This window comes from Antechinus flavipes, chromosome 2, assembly GCF_016432865.1.
Source record: "Antechinus flavipes isolate AdamAnt ecotype Samford, QLD, Australia chromosome 2, AdamAnt_v2, whole genome shotgun sequence".
In the NCBI taxonomy this organism is placed as follows: Eukaryota; Metazoa; Chordata; class Mammalia; order Dasyuromorphia; family Dasyuridae; genus Antechinus; species Antechinus flavipes.
This window is the reverse complement of record NC_067399.1, coordinates 619,438,217-619,464,358: the sequence shown is the minus strand read 5'-3', so window position 1 is coordinate 619,464,358 and position 26,142 is coordinate 619,438,217. Positions and strand designations below refer to the sequence as shown.

The following is a 26,142-nucleotide window of genomic DNA, read 5'->3' as shown; positions in this document are numbered from 1 at the left end:
CAATATCACCACATCTGTATTTCCTCATATCTTGGTAAATTTTAAATTTCCTCAGGAGAATACTCCAAAGCTGCAAAAGGGTAAGCTATTACTGTCTAGGAATGGATCATATGCTGTGATTTTTTTTGTTGTTATGAATGAAAAATTACCATTAACAGGAGATCGTTATAATTACCACTTTTTGCAAATGTTTTTCCTCCAAGGAATTCAAGGTGATTTATGGCTTCAGCAATTCCATCTTTAAACATGAAGAATGATAATATTCTTAGACCCATTTGGTCTAAGTTACACTTAACCAGATGAATATTGCAGAAAGAACAATGAGCAAATTCTTGAATTCTATTTATACTTAAATTAACATAGCTTTTTAAATAAAAATTCTCCCTAATCATCAGTTTAGCACCATGAATTCAAATTCAACTGTATGTATATAAATATATATATTTAGGAGTTAGCCTTTTTACTTATGGATGCAACAATTAATACCCATTGTAAGCCAAATAAAATATCAGAATTGTTTGACTAGTCTTAGTTGTACAAGTGTGAAGTGACAAGTAGATCTAAAATGAATGGGTTTTTTGGGAGAGAAGGAAAGTTTAAACTCCTTTAATAGAGTTCTGGAGAAATGGCAGCCCAAATTAGAATTGTTGTGGGGGAGTGTAGAAGATCGGAAGGATGTGAGGTTCTATGTTTTGGAACTGTGATATGGTAGTTGATTGATTATGTCGTATGAGGAAGAAGAAAATATCAGATACTATGTGCTTGAGTGACTTAGTAGGCTAGTCCTATTAATATATATAAAGGTGAATATTTGATAGGGAACGTTATGTTTAGTCTTAGACCTGTTCACTTTGTTGTGATAGGACAACCAAGTGAAAGTATCTCTCGAGACAGTTGGAAATTTGGTTCTAAAACATTGAGGAGTGTTTAATTGTGGAATACGCCGCAGCAGGACCTTTGTTAATTCTTGCATGAATAGCTAATTGCAGGAGGTTAGATGTTTCAAGGACTGGGGAGCCAGCAGAGGCTTGTTAGTCTCATCCAATGGTTGAAGGGTTACTTCTCTTGAGAGGAGACCACCCTTATCTTATAAATATCTATCCCAGGTAAGCCCCACAGACCATTTGGTTCCCTGATGCTGCTTTGTTCTGTCTGCTTTTATGATAATAAAGCCCCTTCCTTTGAGAAACAAGATTTGTTTCTTGGTCAGTCTTACCTATTGAACTTGCAGTCTCATTGCAGTTGGAATTTGGGGGAAGTTATCTGCATAGAGGTGATGTTTTAAAAGATTATTTAGAGAGAAGAACAAAAAGAAAAGAGTCCAAGATGGAAACTTAAGAAATACATTTGAAGAGTGAGAAGGTGAGAAGACTTTTAAGGGACCGAGGTAGTTGTCACAAAGAGGGAAAAGGAAAGCCATGAAATTAATGCATGACTCACCGTCCCTGCAGTCAGAAGGACCTGAGTTCAAATTTAGCTTCAGAATTTAACCCTTCTTAGCTGTGTGACCCCAGGCAAGTCACTTAATCCCAATTGCCTTAGCAAAGGGGAAAAAAAAGAATAAGTGTCATAGAAGCCAAAAGGTGCCAAAATATCAAGAAAAAGATAGTCCATAGCATTTAATACTTTCACAGCAAGGTAAATGAGGGCGAGGGCATTTAAAAGCACATTGGATATAGTGATAACAATGTTAATAGTGATTCTTGAAAAAGCTATTTCATTGAAATTGTTAGTTCAAGCCAGATTGCAAGGAGTTGAGAAAGTAGGCAGTAGAACTACTCATTCTAGAGATTTGGCACTAAAAAAGAGAAAAAGAAGATACTAGCTAGGAGAAATAGCCATGTGAACTTGTCCTTTCTATTTGCTCATTTAAAAGCCAGTGTAGATATTGAAAATGCCTAAGAAGGTAGGATTAGTGAGGTAAAGACTAGAAGAAATTGGAAGAAATAGGATTGGGTATAACTTGATGGGTTATTTTTAGCAAGAAGCTGTGCTCCTTACTCCTTTTTTACTGGAGAAATGAAGGAAAGAGGATAGGTAAGTCATTGAAAAGAGCAAAGGAGAGTCAGTCTTGTTGTATATCCCTAAACTCATTACACAGAAAAAGAAGTGCATTATACAGACAAACACTTCTTAATATGGTAGTATGCAAAGTTATATGATGGTTAAGAGATCTTAAGTCAGTAAATGAAAAATAATAATCCTAAATGTATTTTCAGTTTTCATAGTGGCTTTTTCTGTCTAATCAACTTTTAGTTGACAACCAGCTTTTAATATTAGACTGCCTTTACTCACTCTGAATTTCTGGTACCAGAATCAATTTATTAAAATAATATTGATTAACTGAATCAAAACTTATTTGATAAGATAAAGCTGCTATAATAAAAGAACATTCCATTCCAATCAAAGAGAAGTTAATTTTAGTTGATTCTTATCCATCTTCTACTGCACCAAAGTCCAATTTAAAGCTAATAGAAAGAAACCCTCCTATTTTTACACAGTAGCAAACATACTTAGAAAGGATGAGTAATTTGTTTGAAGCCACACAAGTTACAAGTAGAAGGAGACATCTCCCATGGGGGGCTTCCAGTATCTAGTTCAGGTTTTTTTTTTTTTTTTTTTTGTAATTCATAACCAAGTGAGACTTCAGTATTAGGTTTCACTTTAATCTCAAACTAAATGAATTTTGAAAATAGAGGAAAGGAAAGAAATAGGTATATTATTGCTATGTCAGGTACTTTGCTAAAAACTTTATAAATTTCTCATTTGATCCTCACAATAACCTTTCTAGGTAGATACTATTGTTATGTCGATTTTGGAGTTGAGGAAACTGAGGCATATAGAAGGCAACTGACCTTCCTGGAGTCACACAGTTAATAAGTATCTCAGGCCCAGTACTTTATTCCTGAAACACATAGTTTCCAATATGGAAAATATGTGTCTAGCATAGGCTAGATATTATAATTATTATCCTCATTTTATAAATAAGAAAACTGAAGGATAAAGCAGTCAGTTTTACTCAAGATTACAGAGCTAGTAAATGACAAAGCAATAACTCAAACCCAGGTCTTAAAGCTTCTCAGCTTATAGTAAAAAAAAATTTGCTGCTAAAATACACATGTATAATTTCATTAATGAAAAGATCTTAGACTTTGATATTTGAAAATTAACTTCCAAGCTATACTGTTCAGTAAAATAAAATAGACAGTATATGTTATGAGAGTCACAGGAGGCATAGACTTTAATATCTTTGTCTAAGATAGCTTAGATGAATCAGTTAATCTGTTTATACTTAAATTTTAGCATTTCCAAAACTGAAAGAATATTTCTTGTGGGGTGCACCCAAATAATATCAGTACTTCTCTGTACTTAGCAATGCAAGGGAAATTCCTCTATTTACCTGGCAGGCAGAGTTTTGATTAAAAATAACTGGTAGAAGATGTTTAGTTTAAGGCTCAGCTGTAAGAGTTTTTTGTTTTGGGAGGATTGACAGGCAGAAGAGGAACACATCTACATAATACATACTAGGAAAATTATAACTTGCAATTGTTTCTTTAGTTAGAAAACTTGATATGTATTCATGTGTATAGACTCGTAAGTTTGCTTTTCCTAAAATTTGCTTGTGTTTTATTTTTAATTACAGTGCAGCTTATGATGCCATTCTTGAAAGAAATGTTGCAATTAAGAAGCTAAGCCGACCATTTCAGAATCAGACTCATGCCAAGCGTGCTTATAGAGAGCTTGTTCTTATGAAATGTGTTAATCACAAAAATGTAAGTGAGAAGGTTCAATTTTTAAATATAGATCAAATCATAATGAAGTTCGTGATATGTGATGTTGCTTCTGTTTTTTAAATCTATAATTTATAGTGTTAATCTTCCTCAGTTAACTTTTGCAAAGTAACTTTTGAGAATTCATTTATATACCCAGCTTTCCAATAAAATTACATTTTAAATAGATATATATATTCATTGAGTATCTACCATGAAAAGTCACCACTTCTTCCATAACTTTTCTAGGTTCCCTATTATCTGTACCCTCCAATAAAGTCAATTCAAGTCAATAACCATTAAAAAAAACAAAACCTAAATGTTCTAAGGACTATGCCAAGTGCTGAAGAATCCCTCCCTCCCAAAAAATAAAAAGTTGTTCTTGCCCTTACTTCTCATCATCCATTCTAATCTGATTATCCCTTCTCTGTTTCTTAGTAAAAACTTTCCGAATTATTGGCATTTTATGAAAAGGCATATTCTAAGTAATGTAGGGCAGGAATTAAGTAGATTGATGTACTATCTCTGTCATATAATACATATATCAGTTTGGTTAAAGCAATGAGTTCATGTAAGAGAATAATGGGGAAGGTAAGTATACAGGAGTATGATTGTGGAGAGCCTTGAATATAAGCTACAGGATTTGGGATCTCATCTTTTAGAGAGTGAGGAGACCCTGAATGATTTTGAGCAATCTAATAACATAATGAAAGTAATGTTTTATGAAAATTAATCAGGTTTTGATTGCAAAATGATTGGAGTAAGGAGAGAGATTTGATTTTTATAATGAGGAAGTTAACTAATAACTCCTACCTCATATTTGAACCCAGATCTTTTGACTGCAAATTCTGCCTTCTTTTCTCTATATCATTCTGTAAAATAGTATTGGAATCAGATTTTTTTTTTTAATTTTTATTTGTTTTTTTTTTTTTTGTTTTGTTTTTTTTTTTTGGTTATTGTTCGATTCAGCAAATATTTCTTGAGCATTCTTGCTATGTGCCAAAGCCCTACGTTGGATACCGAAGGAAATTCAAAGATAAAAAGCAAATCCCTGCCCTCAAGGAGCTCTAAAATTTTAGGAAGAGAAGATATATGTAGATACTTTAAAAAATAATAATATAAATGAGAAGATTTTACCTGGACTTACTGGCACAGAGAACAAATGTTAGGACACATTTAGCCTAAAAGTGTGCTTGTTTCAATTTCTTTTTATTTCGTCTGTTTATCCTCTCACTTATTAAATGTATACATTTCTTATCTCTGTCTTTAATTTTTTGTAATATATAATACTAAAAATATTAATTACAGCCAGATGTTTTAGGTTTTTTTAATAGATCAAGTTAGTAGTTTAAAAAATTAAATCCAATCAGCAAAAATCTAGCTTTTTATTTTGTGGCTATTATGTTCCTGATAGTTTTAATTTGGCCTCTTTTAAGAGATGATCATTAAATTCTTTTCAGTTTTGCTTTGACTTCAGATTCTTCACAGAAGTTTTCTTTTTAAGTTTTCTTTCTTGAAATATGATGTCTAGGTTTTATTTTGGCTATAGCATTCAGGTAGTTCAAAGCGTCTTAAATTTTCTCTTATCTGTTTTCTAAATTATTTGTTTTTCCTGTGAGAAACCGTAGGGTGTTTTTTTTCTCTATTTTTCCTTTTTCCAGTTTCTTAACTTTGTTTTAATATTACTGTTTTATGGACTTAATATCTTCTATTTTATACATTCTTATTTTCAGATAGTTCCCCCCAACACACACATAAAATATTGTACCTTTTGTTCTAGCCTGTTGAATTCTCTTTCTAAATCTTTCATAGCTCATTTCTTTTCCCATTTTCCCATGGCACTCTCATTTTTTAAAAAAAATCATTTCAAACTCTTTACTTGCTTTATCTCTTCCAGGAATTGTGCCCAAGTTATGTTTTACTTTAAGACATAATTGTAGATATTTTAGAATCATTTTCTTCTGGATTTATCTCTTGACTGCTCTCTCTTGTTAACTTTGGGATTCTTTTTTGTTAGTTCAGTCATCCAGTCTGCTTTCTGTAAAGGGCTGAAACTCTGAATAGGTGCACTTGAATCAAACTACGGAGCACTTAAGGCTAATTACCCATTGGACAATGACTATTAGCATATGTTTGGGAAAATGGCTCTTCTCACTATTCCATGCTGGATTGATCTTTTGGTGTATACAGATAATCCTAGGGGGGATTAGAGGGTGGAGTGAGACAAGCCAGACTCACTTTTCAGGAGGACCAGGAGAAGGGAGCTTGGTGGAGAGCTTGTGGCAATTTTGTCCACCTCCTTCACTTTTCCCCCTAAAGACCAACAAGGACTTTTGCTGATCCTGACTCTGCCTGATCCTAAGGTCTCCAGGGAGCTAGCCCAGAATTTACAGCATTCTGATTTCAAACCTTTGCTCTATAAACTTCTGGGGAAAATATCTGGGTTGAGCTTTGTTCTCTTGGGTTCTGCCTGCTACTTTCTTGGAGGTATAAAATATTGTGCTATTTAGTGATTTCATGAACAACTCAAGCTGCAGATCTGCAAGCTTTCAGTCTCCCAAGAGTGTTCTGATAAAGGGTAGAATATAATCTTTGCCTTTCTGGTCTGCACTCTTCCAAGTTTTCTTTCTTCAGTGCATAAAACTGTTAGATTCCCCTATTTGAGATTACAGTCGTTTTCATATCAGTTAGCTAGAAAGCTCCACTGATTCACTTTGCTCTGAGATTCCTACCCTGGTTTTTTCTCCTGGAGGTCTTAAAAACAGGGCTGAAAGCTGAAACCGAGGATCCACTTTGTTCCTGGAGGCTGAACCACAAGCTGCTTCTTTTGAATTTGCTTTTAACTCAGGACAGTTGTAGTCCTTCCTTATCTTTACAACTAACTCAGAACAGTTGTAGCCCTTCCTTATCTTTACAAGCTTCCCTGAGGAATAGATCCTCTTCTTAAGTCTTCCCTGGATTTGAGACCTGGAACTGTTTAGTGAATGACAGAGCACTTGTTCCTGAAAACCTTCATGAGATTGGAGTCCCCACTTACAATCTTGGACCTCTTCTTGCCCTGGTACGTGGCCTTGGTCCTTTTTTAGTGTTTGTACGTTGAAATGCTGCCTCTAAACTCCCTTATCAAATTGTGGCTCTTGAAATCCTGACCAAGACTCCATCTAGAATACTTTTTAGATCTTTTAATGGAAGAATTACATTGCAGAATCTTGGCTAGAGGATATTTCCTTTTACTCAGTAGTCATCTTAGTTCATGTATGGCACTTTGTAAGGCCATGTAAGGCACTTTGCAAATATTAAAGGATAATAGAGATGCTAGCTATGATTATTTTTTGTTCTCCTTACAATATTTTTCTAAACCCTTCCTTTCCTCTTCCCTTCTTTCCACTTACACAGCTACAATCTCTCTCCTGGACTCAAACAATAACTTCAAATGAGTTCTTTGCCAATTCTCCACATAGCTTCCAAAGCAAAAAAATTTTCTAAAGTTAGGGCTAAACATGTGATTCTCTTGGAATTCTCTCTCTTCCCCACTAAACTTTAGAAGTTCCTTATCACTTCTAGAATAAAATGTAAATTCCTATTTGGAATTTAAAGTTCTTTATAACTTGACTTCTTCCTGCCTTTCAAGTTATTACTCCTTCATACAACTTATAGTTCAGCCATAATGGATTACTTTCTCCTCTTCATGCTTCATTACTAGGGCCTACTTACACAAAACTACCTTGTGTTTTTATATAGTCATCTGAATGTACAAATTGTCTTCCCTGTGAATGTGATGATAGGTACTATTTCATCTTTATCTTGTTATCCTTAGTGTACTTAGCATTGTGTCTGGCTTAATAAATGCTTGTTAATTGATTAATTTTAGGATGATGGGAATGATGAAAGCATTGATGCAAGACAAACATGAAAAACAAGTTAAAAGCACAAGAAAAGAAGAATGGGGTTAATTCAGTGCTCCAGCTAGTAAAATCAAAGAGGGAAAGAAACAGGTAGATACAAGGTAAACAAGTGCATAGAGGCAGTTCACACAAGATTTCCAGATTCCAAATAAACAATTTCTTGGTAAGGGTACATATCTGTAAACCTTTGCCCTATTGAATGTATAAATAGACTAGCTTTGTTTACATCTTTTAGTATAAGGAACAGGGAGCACTTCTATCCTTGTCAATAATTGGCTATTTCACAACTTCAGTTTCTTAAAGTTAATTTAAATTAATTTTAATCAATTAAAGTTTCATTTATTTTAAATTAACTTAAAGTTTATAAAGTTAATAAGAAATTTCATACTTTTAGTGATCTCTAAAAAGAAGTCATGTACATTATCCTATGATGAATATTCTGTGAATATTGTCATCTGGCTCCTGAAAATTTTTCTAGAAATATGCCAGAATATTCTGTATCTTTTTTTTGACAGAACTGAAAATATATCCCTTAGCATTTTATTAATTTTTTTCTAAATTGTTTTATTGATGCCTTTTGTTTTTACATTAAAATTATTTCAAGATATACCATCCTGTTTGTCTATTCAGAAAAATGTCATAATTAAAACCAGGTGGCACCATGGCCATATCTGGCAACATATGTAGTATTCTGTGTTTGTAATGCCCCCTACTTCTCAACGAAAAGGTGGTTTCTCTTTTCTCATCTCTTCCTTGAGGCCAGGTGGGATCCTCAGAGCTCTTTGTCTATTGTTTTCCTGGTCCTGCTTACTTCACTCAGCGTCTTCCTATATTTTTCTGAATTCTTTATATTTGTTTGTTACAGTGCAGTCATTTGTTCTTAAGGTCTCCCAGTCATAAAAAGGCTACTGTGCATTCGATCATTTGAAATTCTCTTTGAACCAAGCCTAGGAAATGACAAATCCTCCCAGGTGTTAGTATTTCAAGTATCATTTGGTCTTAAACATTTTGTGAAGATGAATGAGCAGCATCCCTCTTTCTTCAGCCTTTCTCGCTGTTCTTCCTGTGGCGCTCTTTGCTAAGATACATGCGATTGTTGCTTGAATGGTTTATAGTCTTTCTAAATATCTTTTACCTTTCCAGTAGTCAGCAAAGGAACATTTTCCAGCCTTCGCTTGGAGGTAGAAGCTCCCATTTGTCTTGCCTTTAGCTTCTTTTGCTCTCACACTATTGAAATTTTTGCATGTGAATTCTATGTTCTACCAAGTTTGAAGCTCACTATGGATGTTCAGTTAAGAAAGGGTCAAGAAGTCCTTTTGCACAAAGTGCTCAATAGTCTGTCTTTGCTATAGCTTCCATTTGAAGTTGAAGATGGTGATAATGTATAAGAAACTGGATCACTTATCAGAGTTCCATTGTATTTGAAATTGAAAGAGGCCTTCTCTCACATGGGAGCAAACAAGGAGGATTATAATTTTTCTAGTTACTTAGTGTCAGAACTTAGTGTTCTCTTACTCTTCCAGTCACACTTGAAGTATTCATATTCATAATTGATTAAATCAGCCTCCAATAGTCCTCATGGCATTGTGGACAGAGTATTGTCCTGCCTTCCAGTGTGAACCTGTACCCACCTCACCTGTGTCTCTCCCCTCCCAGGAAGTCACTCCAGGGTTCAGTACAAAACCTCAGTGTACAGAGAAGGTGCCATCTTTAATGGATAGAAGGAACTTCTGCTTTGGTAATCAGATAATTGTTGTTTTGTCCTTCATTTTTGAAGAGGACCGATGATATCACTGGATTGTTACGATGGCCAAGGCTCCATGTCCAGGAGTCTTTCGGTCTCCATATGGAGCTGTGAACTAATCTCACTCCTGACATGCTCCCTAGGGGGCAGGTGATGCCATGAATAGAGCTGGACCCAAAATCAAAGACCTGAGTTCAAATCCGTACTCAGACACTTATTAGCAATGCTAGCCTGGGCATGTCACTTAGCCTCCTTCAGCTTCCCTTCCTTTTATAAAATGGAGGTAATTATAGCTCCTAATGCCAGAGTTGTTATAAAATTAAACTGAGATTTTTGTAAAAAGCTTTGTAAATCTTAAAGTACTATTAATGCTAGTTGCTACTGTTGCTTCTAATACTATTGCAAATCCTTTTCCTGAAGTCATTATAAAGAAGTCATTATCAAGGCTCAGGTTTACAATTTTAAGTAGAATTTTTTATAGAATTTTCTTTTTTTTCTTTTTCTTTCTTTTCCCCCCATTGGTTGATAAGCTTTTAAAATAAAATAATGTACAACATTGCTTTTAATGAAACAAATTCTGTGTCTACAGTGGGATGAGGTGGGGTGGGAATTTTCTTGATTGAATGAGAAGTTTCATTTCTATTGAATAAATCACCAGCTGATGAAGTGATCATATATGAAATCAATCAAAGTAAACAAATGAATGCTTACCAGGTTATGGTACTGCATAATAGATCTTAATTCTTTTTAACCCATTCAGAGTTATTCAGCTTCACAAAACCATTTTATAACTTTTTCCAAATTCTTTGCTTCTATCACAGATAATTGGCCTCTTGAATGTGTTCACACCACAGAAATCCCTAGAAGAATTTCAGGATGTGTAAGTATAATTATCTCCAAAGTTTTGCTTTATTATACTATTTATTTAGTGCACTTTTTGATGACTACTTTTTTTCCTTCTCTGAAGTTACATAGTCATGGAGCTCATGGATGCAAATCTTTGCCAAGTGATTCAAATGGAGCTAGACCATGAACGAATGTCCTACCTTCTCTATCAGATGCTGTGTGGAATCAAGCACCTTCATTCTGCTGGAATTATACATCGAGTAAGTAGAAATATTCACTTGTGTTATTAATATCTCTATCTTTCTAGTTTTTAAAGGGGCTAGAAGGAAATACATTGATTAATTCTGTGAAGCAAAGTGATCCATTTTAAAAAACTTTATATATTAAATTAGAAGAATATAGAAACTGATTTGTGGTAATGCCTTATTTTCCATGTACACATAATTTTTAACACTTGATGATTTTATGCTTCCATAGTAAATCATTTGAATGTCAACTCAGACTTTAGAAAAAAAAATTTTTTCAATTTATACAAACTTTTTAAAAAATAGGTTTTACTCAGTAAGATCATAAGTTTTGTTGGCCAGAAAAAATGTTTAGTTTTGAGTCACTTTGTGTCAAATAACCAAAATTATATGATTGAGCAGTTCTTTTCAACTTTTGTTTTGTTTTGTTTCTTTGTTAATAACTTGTCTGAGGCAAAAGTATATCTGATAAATGTGGTCTAATACTTTATTGACATCCCTGCTGGTGTCCTTTGGTATTCCACATTTGTAACTTTGATAATGTTGTGCTTTTACATTTTTCTAAATTATAACAAGAGAAATGTACAATCCTTTATAAGCTCAGTAGGAGAGTAGAATCCATTTTTGGCCTCGTTGCTTCTTGTGTGACCTTGGGCAAAGTAGAATTGTTTTTGTTCCTTGTCAGTGTATAGACTTGAGCAGTAAAATACCTAGGAAATCCCACTAAGGTAAATCTTTATTTTTCATAAATATTATTTACTCATGTGTACCTTTTTATTACCTGTGAATAAAATACTTGTTTTTACAAATGTAATTAGCAAATTTTGTTTTGAATTGTAGTAGTTTGGCCATATGTAGATATTAACTTCATTGATTGTTAACTTTACTAAGGATAAAATTTAATTTTGAAATGTAAGAAACTGAAACCATGATAAAAATAATAACTGAAGTGGCCTCTGGATCTCCCAGTGTTTCTAATTTAGTTTCTTTATTTTACTGACTGATTTAGATTGGGCTCTGGCCTTCTGTTGTGAAATGCTCACAACTAACTGCACATTTATATTTTTGTCATCAGCCTGATTATTCCAAAAAAGTTTTGGTTTTTATAATTTGCTCATTTGCAAGCATAGCATCCAAGTTATTTATTTCCCTCTAGGTACTTTGTTTGCAATTAGAATACAGTGCTACCAAATGAGCAGTTATTTGAAGCTTTAAATAAAAATTATTGTGCATCTACTGTATATTAAGACATAGTATTAAAGGCAAAATGGAGAAGATTGACAGACCTTTATCAAGTTCTACCCTTGTAAGACCTCTGACCTTAAGGAACTTAACTTGGTTGGGGATGCAAAACATTAAATAAATGAGAAAGTAATTTCTAATGCAGTAGTTAAATAATAGCACAAGAAAATAATATAGATAATATCACATAATTTATTACCAAATGACAAGTATAGTTTTTTTGGTTTTGTTTTAAGTGCTGTGAGAGAAAAGGAAGAAATCTTTGTGAGTTGGAATGATGTAGAAAGGTTTTTTAGAAGAGGTACTTGAGCTCTTTGGGCTGCTCCTTATAGATGTATCATTTGAGAGGATCATTCTTGTAAATCACTTCTCCTTAACTAAATACATTTTCTCCATGCCCCTAATTTTAATTTTGCTTTCTTAGAAAGTTTTTACCTTTACTCTCCCACCTAGAGAAATCATAGGCATATAGCCCATGTCCTTGTCAGTTTCTGGTTCCCCTGTGAATTCCCTTCCCCTTTCCAAAAAAAGTTTCTATTATTTTACTAATTCAGTCCAAAAGAGATTGTGATATGTAAAATATTGCATAATTCACATAAAGACAATGGTTAAATTTACTGATTACCTTTTAGCTAGAACTCATAAATTTCATTTATGAGCAAAATCCTTCTTAAAAAATTTGAAGCCACGTTAAATTAAAGGTATACCAGAGAATAACAATTAATTAAAAATATTTTAAAACCTAGTATATTCTGTGTTTCACAATATGCATTCCTATGTAAGCTATATGAATTATAGTATTCTATTACTTGAATACTTCAAAAAGAGTTCTGATTGCACTGCTGTGCATAATCCCTTCACTCTTTAATGACTGATTTTATGAATTACTTTGGTCAAAATAATTATTGTCTGTCTGCCAAACTTTTAATGGAGTGTCCTTCCAAACTTTATTAATTTGTCTTGGCAGATGTAATGTTTCCTTCTCCAAAAATTTCTGGGAGCAGATTTCTTCAGGGCTTCTGGAGATAGCCTTAGGTTCAGTTCAGAGTAATAATCACCTCAAATGCAGCCAGCTGTTAAAGTCCAAATCCTTTATTTTCTCTTTTCTTCACTTGGAGCTCGGCTAGCTTTCTGTAGGCCTTCCAGATCTTGGTTTCAGTGTTCTCCACAGGACCACCTGCCACCTCTTCTCTGTCTTCCTTCATTCTGCCCAACTGAATCCTGGCTTCTCAATCTCCCAGAGTGCTCTTTGGCCCTGAGAGCTTCTTGCTTATGTGCTGCACACCGAGTATACTCCAATCATTACATCACTAGGAAACCATTATTTGTTGTAGGATTAAATCAATGCTAAGTTAGATTTAACCATTGTCTCCTCAATTCCACTGATTTAGCACCTTGTAAGAATTCTAACAGGCAAAAGGCAGTATACTTGAGAGTCAAGTAGAAAACAAAGTATATAGGAAAGAACACTGGCTCTAGAGTGAGAGGATCTCTAATCAGATCCCATTCTGGCAAACTTCCTTGGCTCTCAGTAAAATGAGAGTAGCTGAAGTTCCTTCCAGCTCTGAATGTACAGTCCTATGAATTGTCAAAATTTATCATTTGTTCATATAGCCTTTTGAATAAAGGTAATTTACACAACATGTTGAAGAATCATATAAGGACATTAGTGGAGTAAGTTTAATTCCTGAACAGAAATCGTCCTCCTACAATGTTAGATATCAAAGCTTTTTTGTACATGTTAAATGTACAACTAAGAAACTAGCCTACTGAAAATAAAACAGAATATATATATATATATATATATATATATATATATATATATATATATATATTTCTTCATCTAGAAAATTTAAAAAATCCTTAAGATGATCTCTTCCCACTTATGCCATTCTAGTTTGAGTATTATAGGCTGCTTTCCATTGTCTTTGATCCTATTATCATTTTTTTTTAAACTGTGTATGCTCCCTGAGAAACACTAGGAGAGAAATGTCAGAGAATCTTTTCAGAGAGTCTTTCTCTAATTTCAGCTGTCAATAAAGGTTTTTCAGACCAAAGCAGCCATTTTTCATGTTTTCACACTTAGATGAGTACTAAAGAAAATATCAGCTAGTAGTTTAAAGAAGGAACTTCTTAAACTGTGGGTGTCACTCATATAGGTGATGTCTCTTTTGAGCATGCATGAAATGGAAAGAAGTTGATCAGTTGAGCAAGTTAGATCTTGCTGGTTTCAGTGTATTGTTGTACAATAGGGGTGGGTAACCTTTTTCCTGCCAAGGGCCATTTGGATATTTATAACAATGTTTGTGGGTATGACAAATTTATCTGCTTCAAGCACTCAATCTGTGGGAAGTTGTCACCTGCCATTGTCTTGGCAGGAACAGATCAAATGATTACACGGGCTGGACATTTCCCACACCTATTCTAGAACATTAAATTTTCAGAATCTGTGGAATACTTGTTTCAGAAAGGATAAGGGTAATTTGTAGGAACTCTAGAACTCCCAGGAAAGCACTTCCTAACCATGAAGGTTATCTTAGTTGTCTGAAGTTTCTAAATGTTGAGAAATTCCACCAGTCACATGGGAAATTAACCCAGATTGTCAGTCAGCAAGCATTTATTAAGCACTCATCTGGTGTGTCTGAGGTTGTGCTAAGTGCTGAAGATAGAAAGAAAGGCCAAAAGGTGTCTGCACTCAAATTCACATTTTAATGGAGGAAAAAATTATGTAAATAACAAAGTATGCGAAAAATATAGAATGAATAGAAAATAATCTGCCAGAGAAAAGCACAGACATCTTGGGGAGCTAGAAGTAGTTACTAGAGAAGGTAGGATTTGGGTGAGTTTTAAAGGAAACCAAAAGGTGGAGGTGAGAGAGGGCAGAGCATCCCAGGCATGGGAGACAATGGAGATGGGAGAGAGAACCTCGTGGAAAAAAAGGGCTATAAGCCAGCTGTATTGTAGAATGGATGAAGACAGAGTATAAGAAGACTTTCTAATTATAAAGAGGAGTCAAGTTAAGAAGAATTTTTAAAATGTCTAAATTGGAACTTAGCTTCTTCCAAATTGGAAGTGATAGGGAGCCATTGGGATTTACTGAGCAGGTGAGGTGACATGGACATGCGTAAGAAAATCGTTTTGGCAGCCGCCTGGAGAGAAAATTCAGATGGGGAGTGAGTTGAAGCAGAAGGATCAATTAAAATTCTGTTTCAGTGATCCAGGCAGGAGTGACCAGAAGTACAAGAGTGCTGTGTAGAGAAGAGCCATGAAGTCTTAAGTGCAGAGGCCTGGCTCTGCGATTGGCCTGTGATCCCCAGGCCTCGCTGCCTCTCCTGAGGCCTTGCAGTGTGACATGTTGTCATGGGTGGTCAGTGATAGGCTGGATCTACAGGTGGATGTCACGCACACATGTCATGGAGGAGCTTTGACCTGCTGTCCTCTGGTCTGGTGTTCCAGTGTACAGTGTTCTCTAGCAAAGACCAGATAGTCTTGAGAGCAGCTGTTGTCAGTATTTTATATACAGGATGTCAGTCTGTGCAAGGTGCTGTCATGACACTCAGGACTGAGGCAGACAGGGGACGGGGCTTGCCCAGGGTCACACAACTGTTAGTCTCTGAGGCTGGATTCTAGCTCTTCTTCCAACTCCGAGGTCCCAAGCCTCGCACCTTACCTAGCGTGGCATTTAGACATACATGAGCTTCTGCTGTAGAAAATATCTTACCTGATGTTTGTGTTTGTGCATCTCTGGGTTTTTTTTTATAACTAGGAGTAATTTATAGCCATATATACACACCCATAAATAATGAGAGTGTATTCAACATAACATAAAATCAATGTATGCAGCATTTTGACAGATATATGGTGCTGTCATACAATGTCAGCAAACTAATTTCATGTAAGAGACCTGTTTTTTTTTTCCCTAAGATTGATTTCTGACATGCTTTTTAAATTTTCTATTTTTATATATATCAGAACTTTTGTGATTGATATTGCTGGAAGAATTTTACTTATCATTCTTTGAGGGAACTTCATATTTTATGGTTCTGTTATTTTTTTTCTATTAACAAAAGATCATGCCTGATAAATATGTATATTGGTTTTGTGATGTTCATCACAATTAAACAAAAATTGCAAGAGGGGAGACAAAAAATAATTGGATTATGTTGTTGAATCAGGAAACAAAATAGATCAGTTCCTGGAAATGTATAATGGCATAGTACAATGCTATGCATCCATACATAGGTATATGTGTATGTATGTATCTTTATGCATATGTGCATGTGTACATGCCTATATACACATATATTTGCAGTACTTAATTATGTAATATTGTAGCTTGCTAGCTTCAACAATCTGTAGTTTATATTGGTGTCAAAAGCATACAATTTTAAAGATAGAGAAGATCCTATCTCAGAGGAAGAGACATTTGAAGCTGCCTTGTTTATCCATATCGAAACTAGAATCCTTTTGATAGTATCCCAGAGAAGTGGTTATCCAGCTATTGCTTGATGTATTCCTCCATTTCTCAATTAAGGAAACCCCACTGTCTCCAAAAGCAACACATTTCATTGTAGTATAGTTGTAATTGTTAAGAAATTCTTCTTTAAATGATGTAGTCACACATTTCGCTACATAAATAGCCACATTTTAAAAATGATAAAACTGGGAAATACAGTATTTGTGACTTACCCAAATAAATACAGCTAGTTAATGGCAAAGTTCAGAGTAGGACTTAGGTTTTTCAAATTTCCAAGTTTACACTGTATTTAGAAGACAATTTTTAGCATACATTCTTTCACTTTCCCAAAAGAACCTTTTCAAAAGTTCATTAAAAGAAAATACAGTGTTTTGACATCACTCAATATGCTTCCCCCCCCCCAAAAAAAAAAAGTCAAATTATTTCCTTTTCCTATTCTTTCATCATAAAACGGTTATAGTTTATATCTTATTTCAGTCATTGGGTCATTCTTTATACTTTTTTTAAAAAATCTATTTTTGAATGGGTAGACCAAATTGAATGACACTTTCCAGTGCCTGGTATTGTAGGTTCGTTGTCATGAGCAATAGAGGGGGCTAATTAAGTCATTTGAGTTGATTAAATTTATCATGCTTTCCTCTTTTTCTGTATGTAAATTTCCATGTGGAAATTAACTCATCTTTTCCTTAACTATAAGGAAAATATTGTTTTTGTTTCTATCCTTTGACATTGTTTCATTTATTTTCAGGTAAGATACTCAGTTATTTAAATTATATCATATAGATTTTTTACTTTCCAGTCTTTGTTCATTTCTAGGCATTTCAACATTACCCATCTTATAATATTTATTATTGAGCATACAATCAGTTTTACCTTACAGATAAACTAACAGGTTTATAATAGTGTTTTTACTTTGACTTGAAATACTGAAATTTATATATTATTTACTAAATGCAAAGATTTATCTATATTTTCAAGTATAAATCCCTTAATATACCCTCCTTTTTCACTTAATAGGTTACCTATAAACCTAGCATCACAGAGCTTCACTCTTACCTTATTAAACAGCTATTAAGTCTGTACTTCACTGCATCTTAGAATGAATTATAAACTATATATATATATACATATACATATACATACATATATATATATTCATGATGTGCATATAAATTATGGGCATATACACACACTTTGTGATATATAGGAACATTAATAACTAAGAAACTTTGCCTTTATATAAATTTTATTTTTTTAATTATCACTGACAATTTTAAAACTTAAATCCATAGGTATAATAAAGTAGATCCATCAGCTCTTTTTTTCCCCCAAACCCTTTTTTGTCCCAGGTGTCCTCAGGCCTTCATCTTATATATAACAACTCTTAGTGCAGCAGCATATTTATTGGCACTGAAATGAGGACCCTGAGACCTAATGAATTGTAAATTTATAGCAAGAATTGTTTTTATCTCACTGCCTCTTGTAATAGACACTGAACATTAAAGCAGTTTAGGAGAGTTTTTCATAAAAAGTTTCTAATAACATTAACAGCAGAGTTTGTTACAATTGGCTTGTAGAGATAATTTTACAATAGTCAGATGTATTTTTTTTTCTTTTAAAGGTAGGATAAAAGATGTTGTAATTGCTGAGGCTTTTTTTATGCAAGCTTAAAATTGCATCAACAAGTTTCAAGAGTTTAAGTAAGAAGTCAGTGATGTAAAGGATCTGTTTTTTCACAATTATAAAGTTAGACAGTTTTGAGATATGTATCTGTTAATGTGAAAGAAACAGAACCATTGTGTGGTAAATTGACAAAAAGTGATCTACTCACTATTTTCAATAAAGATATTTTGTTGGAAGACTTAATATGGACACAGCCTGAAGACTTTGAGTAGTCGGAATCATGAATTCATAGTGATTAAAAACATTATCCATGTGTATCATCCTCAATGCCTAAATTAATAAATGTTATTAATAATCATAAGTGGATAAAAATGTTTAAATTTGTCTTTCTGTTAAAGCATAATGATATTTGTATGTGCTTTTAATTTCTTTTAATGACCTTTCCAAATCCCATATATTAAGACTAACCTTTCAGCCTAATTCTAATTTATATTTTGTAATTCTAATTTATATGTAAAACGCTTCTAATTTCTTCAGTACTCTAGGTCTTGAACAGTTTTACCAAATGAAAATTCCATGAAGAAATCATATTTTGGGAACTTGGAGCTTTCATTAAATTTGTGAGGAAATACATTTGTAGTGAGATAAATGAACAAAAAACATGAATTGACTACCTTTAAATTTTTTTCTCAAGTGGTGGTGGTAACTTAAATGTGAACTGCAAAATGTTTATACATGTCATAGCAGTCATTTATGATGTTTCTTTTTAAGGACTTAAAGCCCAGTAATATAGTAGTAAAATCAGACTGCACTTTGAAGATTCTTGACTTTGGACTGGCCAGAACTGCAGGAACTAGTTTTATGATGACACCTTATGTAGTGACTCGTTACTACAGAGCACCCGAGGTCATCCTAGGGATGGGCTACAAAGAAAACGGTCAGCAAACATAGTATTTCTTTGAAATGTAGTTATAATTTATTTTCCCTTTTGAACATCATATTTCTAATGTAATTTGTTTAACTTGTATAATCTCTTTAGTGTTCAAAACTAATTGTGTGCAATTGTGCATATTTTATGAAACTTACTAGTAATTTTTTTTGTCACTGTATGAAAATCTGGGGATCCTGTTCTTATGAACATGAACACACACAAACAGCACTATCAAACCAATTTTCTTCACCTTTATTATATGTTATTAACCATAGCATAGAAATAAGCATTTCAAAAATTAACCTTAGCAAAGCATAATTTTTTGATCTTTTAATAGTCATTATGATTGCCTTTTTTGTTTTCATATTTTTTGATGCTTAAAATTAACTGGTAAGATTTTAAAGGATGAAATGCATATTTCAAGTCTACTAGTTAACTCTCCAGGTTCACCAGCCTCTGAGCATTCAGATTTTTTTTTTTAATGATTTTTTTTAAATAATTTTTTTTTTTGATGCAGACCTCATTCAAATGAAAAATATTTTAAATTCTTTTTCTGTGTGGATACACAAAAACAAAAAGCAAAAATAACCCTAAGTCCTGGCCTTTATAGCCATGATAATAATGATTCCACCCACAAATAGAATCAAAATGATTCTAAAAGCTTTGTTATCCTTAAAGGAATGTCTTGTGCTGCTATTTATTTGCTTTTTTATTTGTACATGTTTATGTACATATATACCCTTCTGTATACATGTACACATACATATATATGTGTACATATGTGCAGAAAGATATACTTGAGTCCTATTTTTGAAACCAGAGTAATAAATATTTTTTGTTAGATGATTTAATATTGAAACTCTAAAAAATTATATATTCTTTCCCTTCTCCCACTTCAGTCTATAAAAGGAAGTCAAATATTCAAAGACTTACAAACATTTTGTAAATTATATCGTCTGTCCAAGATTTGACTTTTTGTATCTTGTTAGACTTAATGAATTACTTTATTCAAAAGATTCCTTGTTATATAAGAACAGGCTTTTTTTTTTTTTTTTAAGTTTTTTTATTAGTTTTTTATTTCTGTAAGGTATAAAACTAATGAAGGTTTGAAACTGTTAAAGCAAAAGACTCAGAGAATTTAATGGGAAAGGAGTATATTTTAAGAAATTAGTAGTGACTTAGGTATTCATCTGAGTACCTTTCTCTTATCTTTATTTTGTTTTGATGGGGATAAGAATTAAACTGAAATTTTTATTTTTAAACATCTCCATTTTATACCTTTAAAACTGCTGAGACACCATAGCTTCAAAATTAATGTAGTATAAAAATGAAGCTGAGAGTTGACAGAACTGCTACAGTTTTTCATCATCTTATTCCACAAAGCATCTATTCTGGCCTATGGCGACATTTTTCTAGAAGCTTTTTATTTTTTCCATTAAAGCATACTAACAATATCTATTCTGTCTAGAAGATTTAACAAAAAGTCCCTGATACTCTAGGTAAAACTATGGTATGATTAATAAAATAGACTGTATATTAGTGTCAGAAGTCTTTAAAAGATACTTGTACTCTAGTGATTGGTTTATAAACTATTCTTTTAAATTTCTTATCTAAATTTTTCAGCTTAACAAAATTCATTTTATTTTTTATTAAGTGATCATTCCAATATTATCCCTAGATCCTCCATCAGCAAAGATAAAATTAATATTTCTACATATGATTTCTCCTTTTCATTTCTAAAAGGCTTTCCACCTCTCCGCAGAGTATATGCAAACATTTCTAGGGCTTTCCAGTTCCTTTTGCTTGTTCTTCTTTTAACCCTAATTTCCTGCTCCAGTTTTACATGCCCTCTTTTTACTATCCAAATCCAAGAAGTATGTCTGTGTGTGTTGCATGCTTTACTAAAAACAGGTAGAAACCCCAAAATGTCATATTTCTTTATTGTGTGATTTAGTTTTGTTATGCTTCATGGATTCTCATTTAAAATTGGATAGAGTCACTGATTATTAAGAAACAATTTAAATCAAACTGTGAGACTTCAGAAAGGCCAAAATCATCTAATCCAGCCAAGAGCAGAGAATTGCACCTCTTCAAGGTGATGCTGCTGGTCATTTAGTGGCAGAACTGGGACTAGAGCCCAGCATCCCAACTGCCCATCCAGGGCCACCTTCTTTTCACCTGCTGCCTCTCTTAAAGAGATACTAATGAGAACTGTGTGTCATGTGATGTTTTAGCAATTAGGGCTGCCACTTCCATTTAAAATTGATTTCTTTAATCAAAGAGTTATTTACATATATAGATATAGATTTGAATTTTGTTTTTTGGAAGAAAAAATTCTTTGAGATATATTAAATATGGTTGTTAATTTCCTCCTTTAAAATAGTTATTAATCTTTCTCAAAAATAGTAATTTTTATAAATTAATTAGTAAATTATCTTATATAATGTGGTCAAGAAAACTCAATTGTTAATTATTATGTTTAATCCTGTTAGAACAGAATATTTATGATCTATCAGTTAAATAGATAAAGCCATTATAAAAATCTGTAAAATTTTAGGTGAATGCTGGCTCGTACATATATTTTGACAGAATTTTTCTGATGTTATGAAATTTGTTCTAATGTTAGCACTGTTAGATCTTTAGTTCTTTTCAATAAGAGATTGTTGCTATATTGAAAAAAATAATTCTAGCTAATTTTAGTCTACTTATAGGAACATAACTAATCTTAATGTTAATAGATATTTTAATATGTTAAATTATTTCTGCTCATGCTTTTTTTGTTCATTTGACTTAAAGAGAGTGCAATGCACAGTTAAATTTCAAAGTGAGAAAGATTATATAATTTCTTTTACATCATCACATGTTATAGTTTGTTGGCTTTTGTTTCATATTTCTAAACATTGGTTTCTGTGTGCTCTAACTGTATTCCTTTTTACTATATTATTACTGTGCAGAGCTCTCACTTTAAATTTAAAAATTTAATTAAAAGGCTGTACACATTTTCCTTTATGAATCAAACAAAATTCTTTGGAAAATACTTTTGTTTAGAATCTTTCCATTAATTAAAATTGAAATCATTTCCTTTTTTTCTGTGATAAGTTTCAGCAGTTTTATATAATGCAATCATGTTATGCTTCTTTAATTTTAAATGACCTTTTGCTTTGCTTTTCCTTCTTTTGTGCTACAAACATAGTGGATTTATGGTCTGTGGGGTGCATTATGGGAGAAATGGTTTGCCACAAAATCCTCTTTCCAGGAAGGGACTGTATCCTTGTGCGGCTGCAGCAGTTTGATTGGTGATTCATTCTTTAATGCTCTGTCATGAAAGTGCTTATGGTCCAATTTTTTTTTTAAATAGACATGAAACTTTGTTGTTGTTGTGTATTTCCCAAAAAAATTTGTTCTTAAGAGAAGTTGAATCATTTTTTTAGGCTGCACCTAGCAGTAGGACATAGTCTCTGCTGGGAGTCAGAGCACCATTCATTGTCATTCATTTTCATTTTACACGGCTTCTTATAATTTGAATATATCATATTATGTGTATGATTTTATTTTAGTGTGTTGTGGTTTTTGTTTGTTTTATTTTTTACTTTAGCCAATACCTTTATGTTAATGTCATTGCATTTTGTTTTCAGTTGACATTTGGTCAGTTGGGTGCATCATGGGAGAAATGATCAAAGGTGGTGTTTTGTTCCCAGGTACAGATCGTATCCTTACTTTTCGCCTACACTATAGTTTTTGAAAGGTCAAAATGAACTTCAGCTTGGTCAGTTTAACATAGGTCTCTTATGTAAGTAGTGAAATAATTAGTAATGCTAAATTACTGTTTCAGAGTACCACCAGCTGATAAAGACTACACATAGACCTTTCTTATATTTGTAGTTTAATATCATATTTAAAAATGCTAAAGTGCAATTAATTATCTATTTATAGTTCATCATGGGCTTTGGATTTGTTCATTTAACCAAAACCAATAAGCATGGCTTTCATTCATAATTTCTAATATTCCTATCACTTGAGTAGATTTAGAAGTGTTTGGAAAGTAGAATTTAGTGTCATGAATTTTAAAACTGTCCATTGCCTCTGGTCATACATTGTTTTCGTTTTTTTTTTTTTTTTTCTTTTTTGTTTTATGTTTGTGTGCTATTTTTGCTGTTGTCCCTTATTGAATTTAATTCATTAATCCTTTCATTTCAAGTTTATGAGCAATGCTCCTTTTTTGTGATGTTGATTACATTAGAGTTCATTAAGAATACATTTTGTCCTTCTGTCTCCTTTTTACCTGTTATATTAACAGTAATCAACTTTGTATTTCTCTGTCAAACTGAATTGCTTAAACCAGTTTAGAGGCAGGTATAGTTGAATCAGGTCTATTAACTATGGCCCTGTTGGACAACTATAAACTTCATCTGGAAGGTCCTCCTTCCTCCCACTCCTCAATTATTCACAAGGGTGGTAAGGGATATTCCCAACTGCAATAGTACAGTGTCCAGAGTTGCTTTTGTCATTTGGAGAGCCCCAACAAAATGCTATGCAGAATTTACTTCTTTTGTAGTATTGACGAATGAGAAAGGGAGGCATATTTAGAATCCTCTAGCATTGTTGCATCCTCTGTATCTGCCTAGTGAAGTTGTCTGTAAGTGTCAGTAGGCCAGATAGAAATAGTATATAAAAAATTGCTACTAAATGTTAGTTGATAGAACTTAATGATGGTGTTAGAAAGAAGAAGCAGTTATCCCTTCTTACATTTTTATATATCTTGGAATTTTTTTTCAGAGACTGTTAGCAAAATTTCTGTATATATTTCTGAACAAAAACTAGTTTTACTTGGTTATGAGATGGGGGGTTGGCCTTGTTAGGGACATTCTGTGTTAGATCTCTTAAAAGTAGTTTCTAACTCCCACAATTGATAGAAATTTTTAATCTCTTGTGGAAGGATTCAGTATATTATAACCAATGAAGATATATTTATATATGTGCATTTATATATATATATATATATATATTATATATATATATAATTCTGCAAAGTACTGGATCAGTGGGAGCTATTATTATTAAATAATAATAAATATAGACATACAGAGATTTTTTCTTCTTTTTGTAGTGACTAATTTCACAGCAATTCTGGTCCAAAAAAATTGAGAGATGTATTATTCACTAGCATTTATGGTCAGTCCTCTAAGATAATTAGAAGAAGGGAAATTTAGCATTCTCCTATGATTTTTGAATGTTTTTCATTTAGACTCCCTATTTGCTAGCCTTTTTGTAAATTGTTATCACTTCTTTGATTCAGTTTAGTAAGAAAGTTCTGTCACTATTTTTATAGTAAAATCAATGTAAAAACCTGAATTACTATTAAGTTAATTTATTGATTTTTTTTTCTTCTCTTGTTATTACTACCCTAAACAATGTTAACATTAAAGCTTTCTTTATATTCTTCATATTCTTTCCTGTGAATTTTAGAGTGTCATTTTTATCATTCAGATATATTATAGCCATTTGTATATCTATCGAGTATTTTTCTTAGCTGCTTGATCTTAGATATTGATCAGTGGAATAAAGTTATTGAGCAACTTGGAACACCTTGTCCTGAGTTCATGAAGAAATTACAACCAACAGTAAGAACTTACGTGGAGAACAGACCTAAATATGCTGGATATAGCTTTGAGAAGCTCTTCCCAGATGTACTTTTCCCAGCTGACTCAGAGCACAACAAACTTAAAGGTATTTTTTTTTAATATTCAAGTTCTCCAGATTTACTCTCAATTAAATTTTAGTATATTAATGCAAATGTTTTTCATAAATGTTTCTCTAAAAGTTCTTGATCTTAATAAAATCTTTCTAGACATGGATACACAAGAAAATGCTGTAGCACTAATGCAAACTGTTACTTTTGCAGCTAGTCAGGCAAGGGATTTGTTGTCCAAAATGCTGGTTATAGATGCATCTAAAAGAATCTCTGTGGATGAAGCTCTCCAGCACCCATATATCAATGTCTGGTATGATCCTTCAGAAGCAGAAGCGGTGAGTCCATTTCTCCATGTTTTGGATACAGATAGATATAGATACATGATATACTCTCCTACTATCAATTAAGAATCATTTTGTTTTTGTCTTTGGGGAACCAGAAAGTTGTTGAGTAGGATATTCATTAGGGATTAACAGTGTAAATATTTTATATTTAATTATTATGTGATATAAACTGTTGGTTCCAGAAAGTAGGTGGGAAGAATTTCTGTTGCTAACAGTTTTTTGGTTTCCTTATTTATAGTGAGCTATTAAAGAGAGGTACAAGAATACTATCACTTATTGAACTAATATTATTTTTAAGTTTTCTTTATTGCTCCATCCCCCCAAAAAAAATTTGCAACATACCTCTAGTCTTCTAAGATTCCAACTCTGTACTTTAGAGAGATAAGAGTAACTTTATAGAACAGTTGTGAGGCAAACATACTCTATCTTGATTTAAGATTTTTGTTTTTTAAATGATCCTGATAAAAATACAGTAAATTGTAGTTGTTTAAGTAAAGTTAGGCATCTTGGAATTCTAATGGTAGCAGAAGGGAAGGTAAACTGTAGGCTTCCCTCAGAGTGAGATGGGGAATCCTCAATATGCATACTGTGAGAAAAACACCAATTATTGATTTACAATTTTCATTTTTACCTATAGTTATCCAAATATTAACTGGTTATGATTTTTGACTTGTGTTAGTAGAAATTACTTTATGGGCTCTTCAACTGTTTCTCAATTTTTTTTTTTTTTAATGCTTTAGGCTTTTTTTTTTAATTGAAGTTTTTTACTTTCAAAACATATGCAAGGATGATTTTTCAACATTAAGCCCTGAAAAACCTTGTGTTCCAGTTTTCCCCTCATTCCCTCCCTATATGGCAAGTAATGCAATGTATGTTAAACATGATAAAAACATATGTTAAATCCAATATAGGCATACATATTTATACAATTATCTTGTTGCACAAGAAGAATCAAATCAAAAAGAAAATAAAATTCAAGCAAACCACAACAAAAAGTGTGAAAATGCTATGTTGTGATCCACCCTCAGATCCTGTTTCTGGGTATAGATGACTTTCCTCATCATCAGATCACTGGAATTGGCCTGTATTTCTCAATTTTTAATGATCCGAGTTACTTATTGCTGCCTCATTTCTTACAGCCTCCACCAAAGATACCTGACAAGCAGTTAGATGAAAGGGAGCACACAATAGAAGAGTGGAAAGGTATGGATGAAATGAATTTTAAAAACTTAAGAGTGAAGCATCTGAACTGAAAATTCATTTGTCTTTCAGAATATTTCTTTTGGACAGGATATAGCTATATAGATTATAAAATTATCCATG

At 32.8% G+C, this 26,142-nt stretch overlaps 1 protein-coding gene across 4 annotated transcripts in view; it reads left to right on the top strand.

The window, feature by feature from the left end:
* Nucleotides 1-26,142, top strand: part of MAPK8 (mitogen-activated protein kinase 8) — a 107,991-nt gene that overhangs the window by 71,734 nt on the left and 10,115 nt on the right. For 3 of the 4 annotated variants that reach the window (XM_051981903.1, XM_051981902.1, XM_051981905.1), the window contains 8 exons: nucleotides 3,644-3,773; nucleotides 10,241-10,299; nucleotides 10,387-10,525; nucleotides 18,624-18,789; nucleotides 21,977-22,048; nucleotides 24,328-24,510; nucleotides 24,686-24,810; nucleotides 25,959-26,022. In XM_051981903.1, the coding sequence (XP_051837863.1) occupies nucleotides 3,644-3,773; nucleotides 10,241-10,299; nucleotides 10,387-10,525; nucleotides 18,624-18,789; nucleotides 21,977-22,048; nucleotides 24,328-24,510; nucleotides 24,686-24,810; nucleotides 25,959-26,022 (938 nt within the window). Of the gene's footprint in view, nucleotides 1-3,643; nucleotides 3,774-10,240; nucleotides 10,300-10,386; nucleotides 10,526-18,623; nucleotides 18,790-21,976; nucleotides 22,049-22,418; nucleotides 22,491-24,327; nucleotides 24,511-24,685; nucleotides 24,811-25,958; nucleotides 26,023-26,142 lie in introns of all 4 variants that reach the window. The other variant, XM_051981901.1, reaches the window with a different exon arrangement.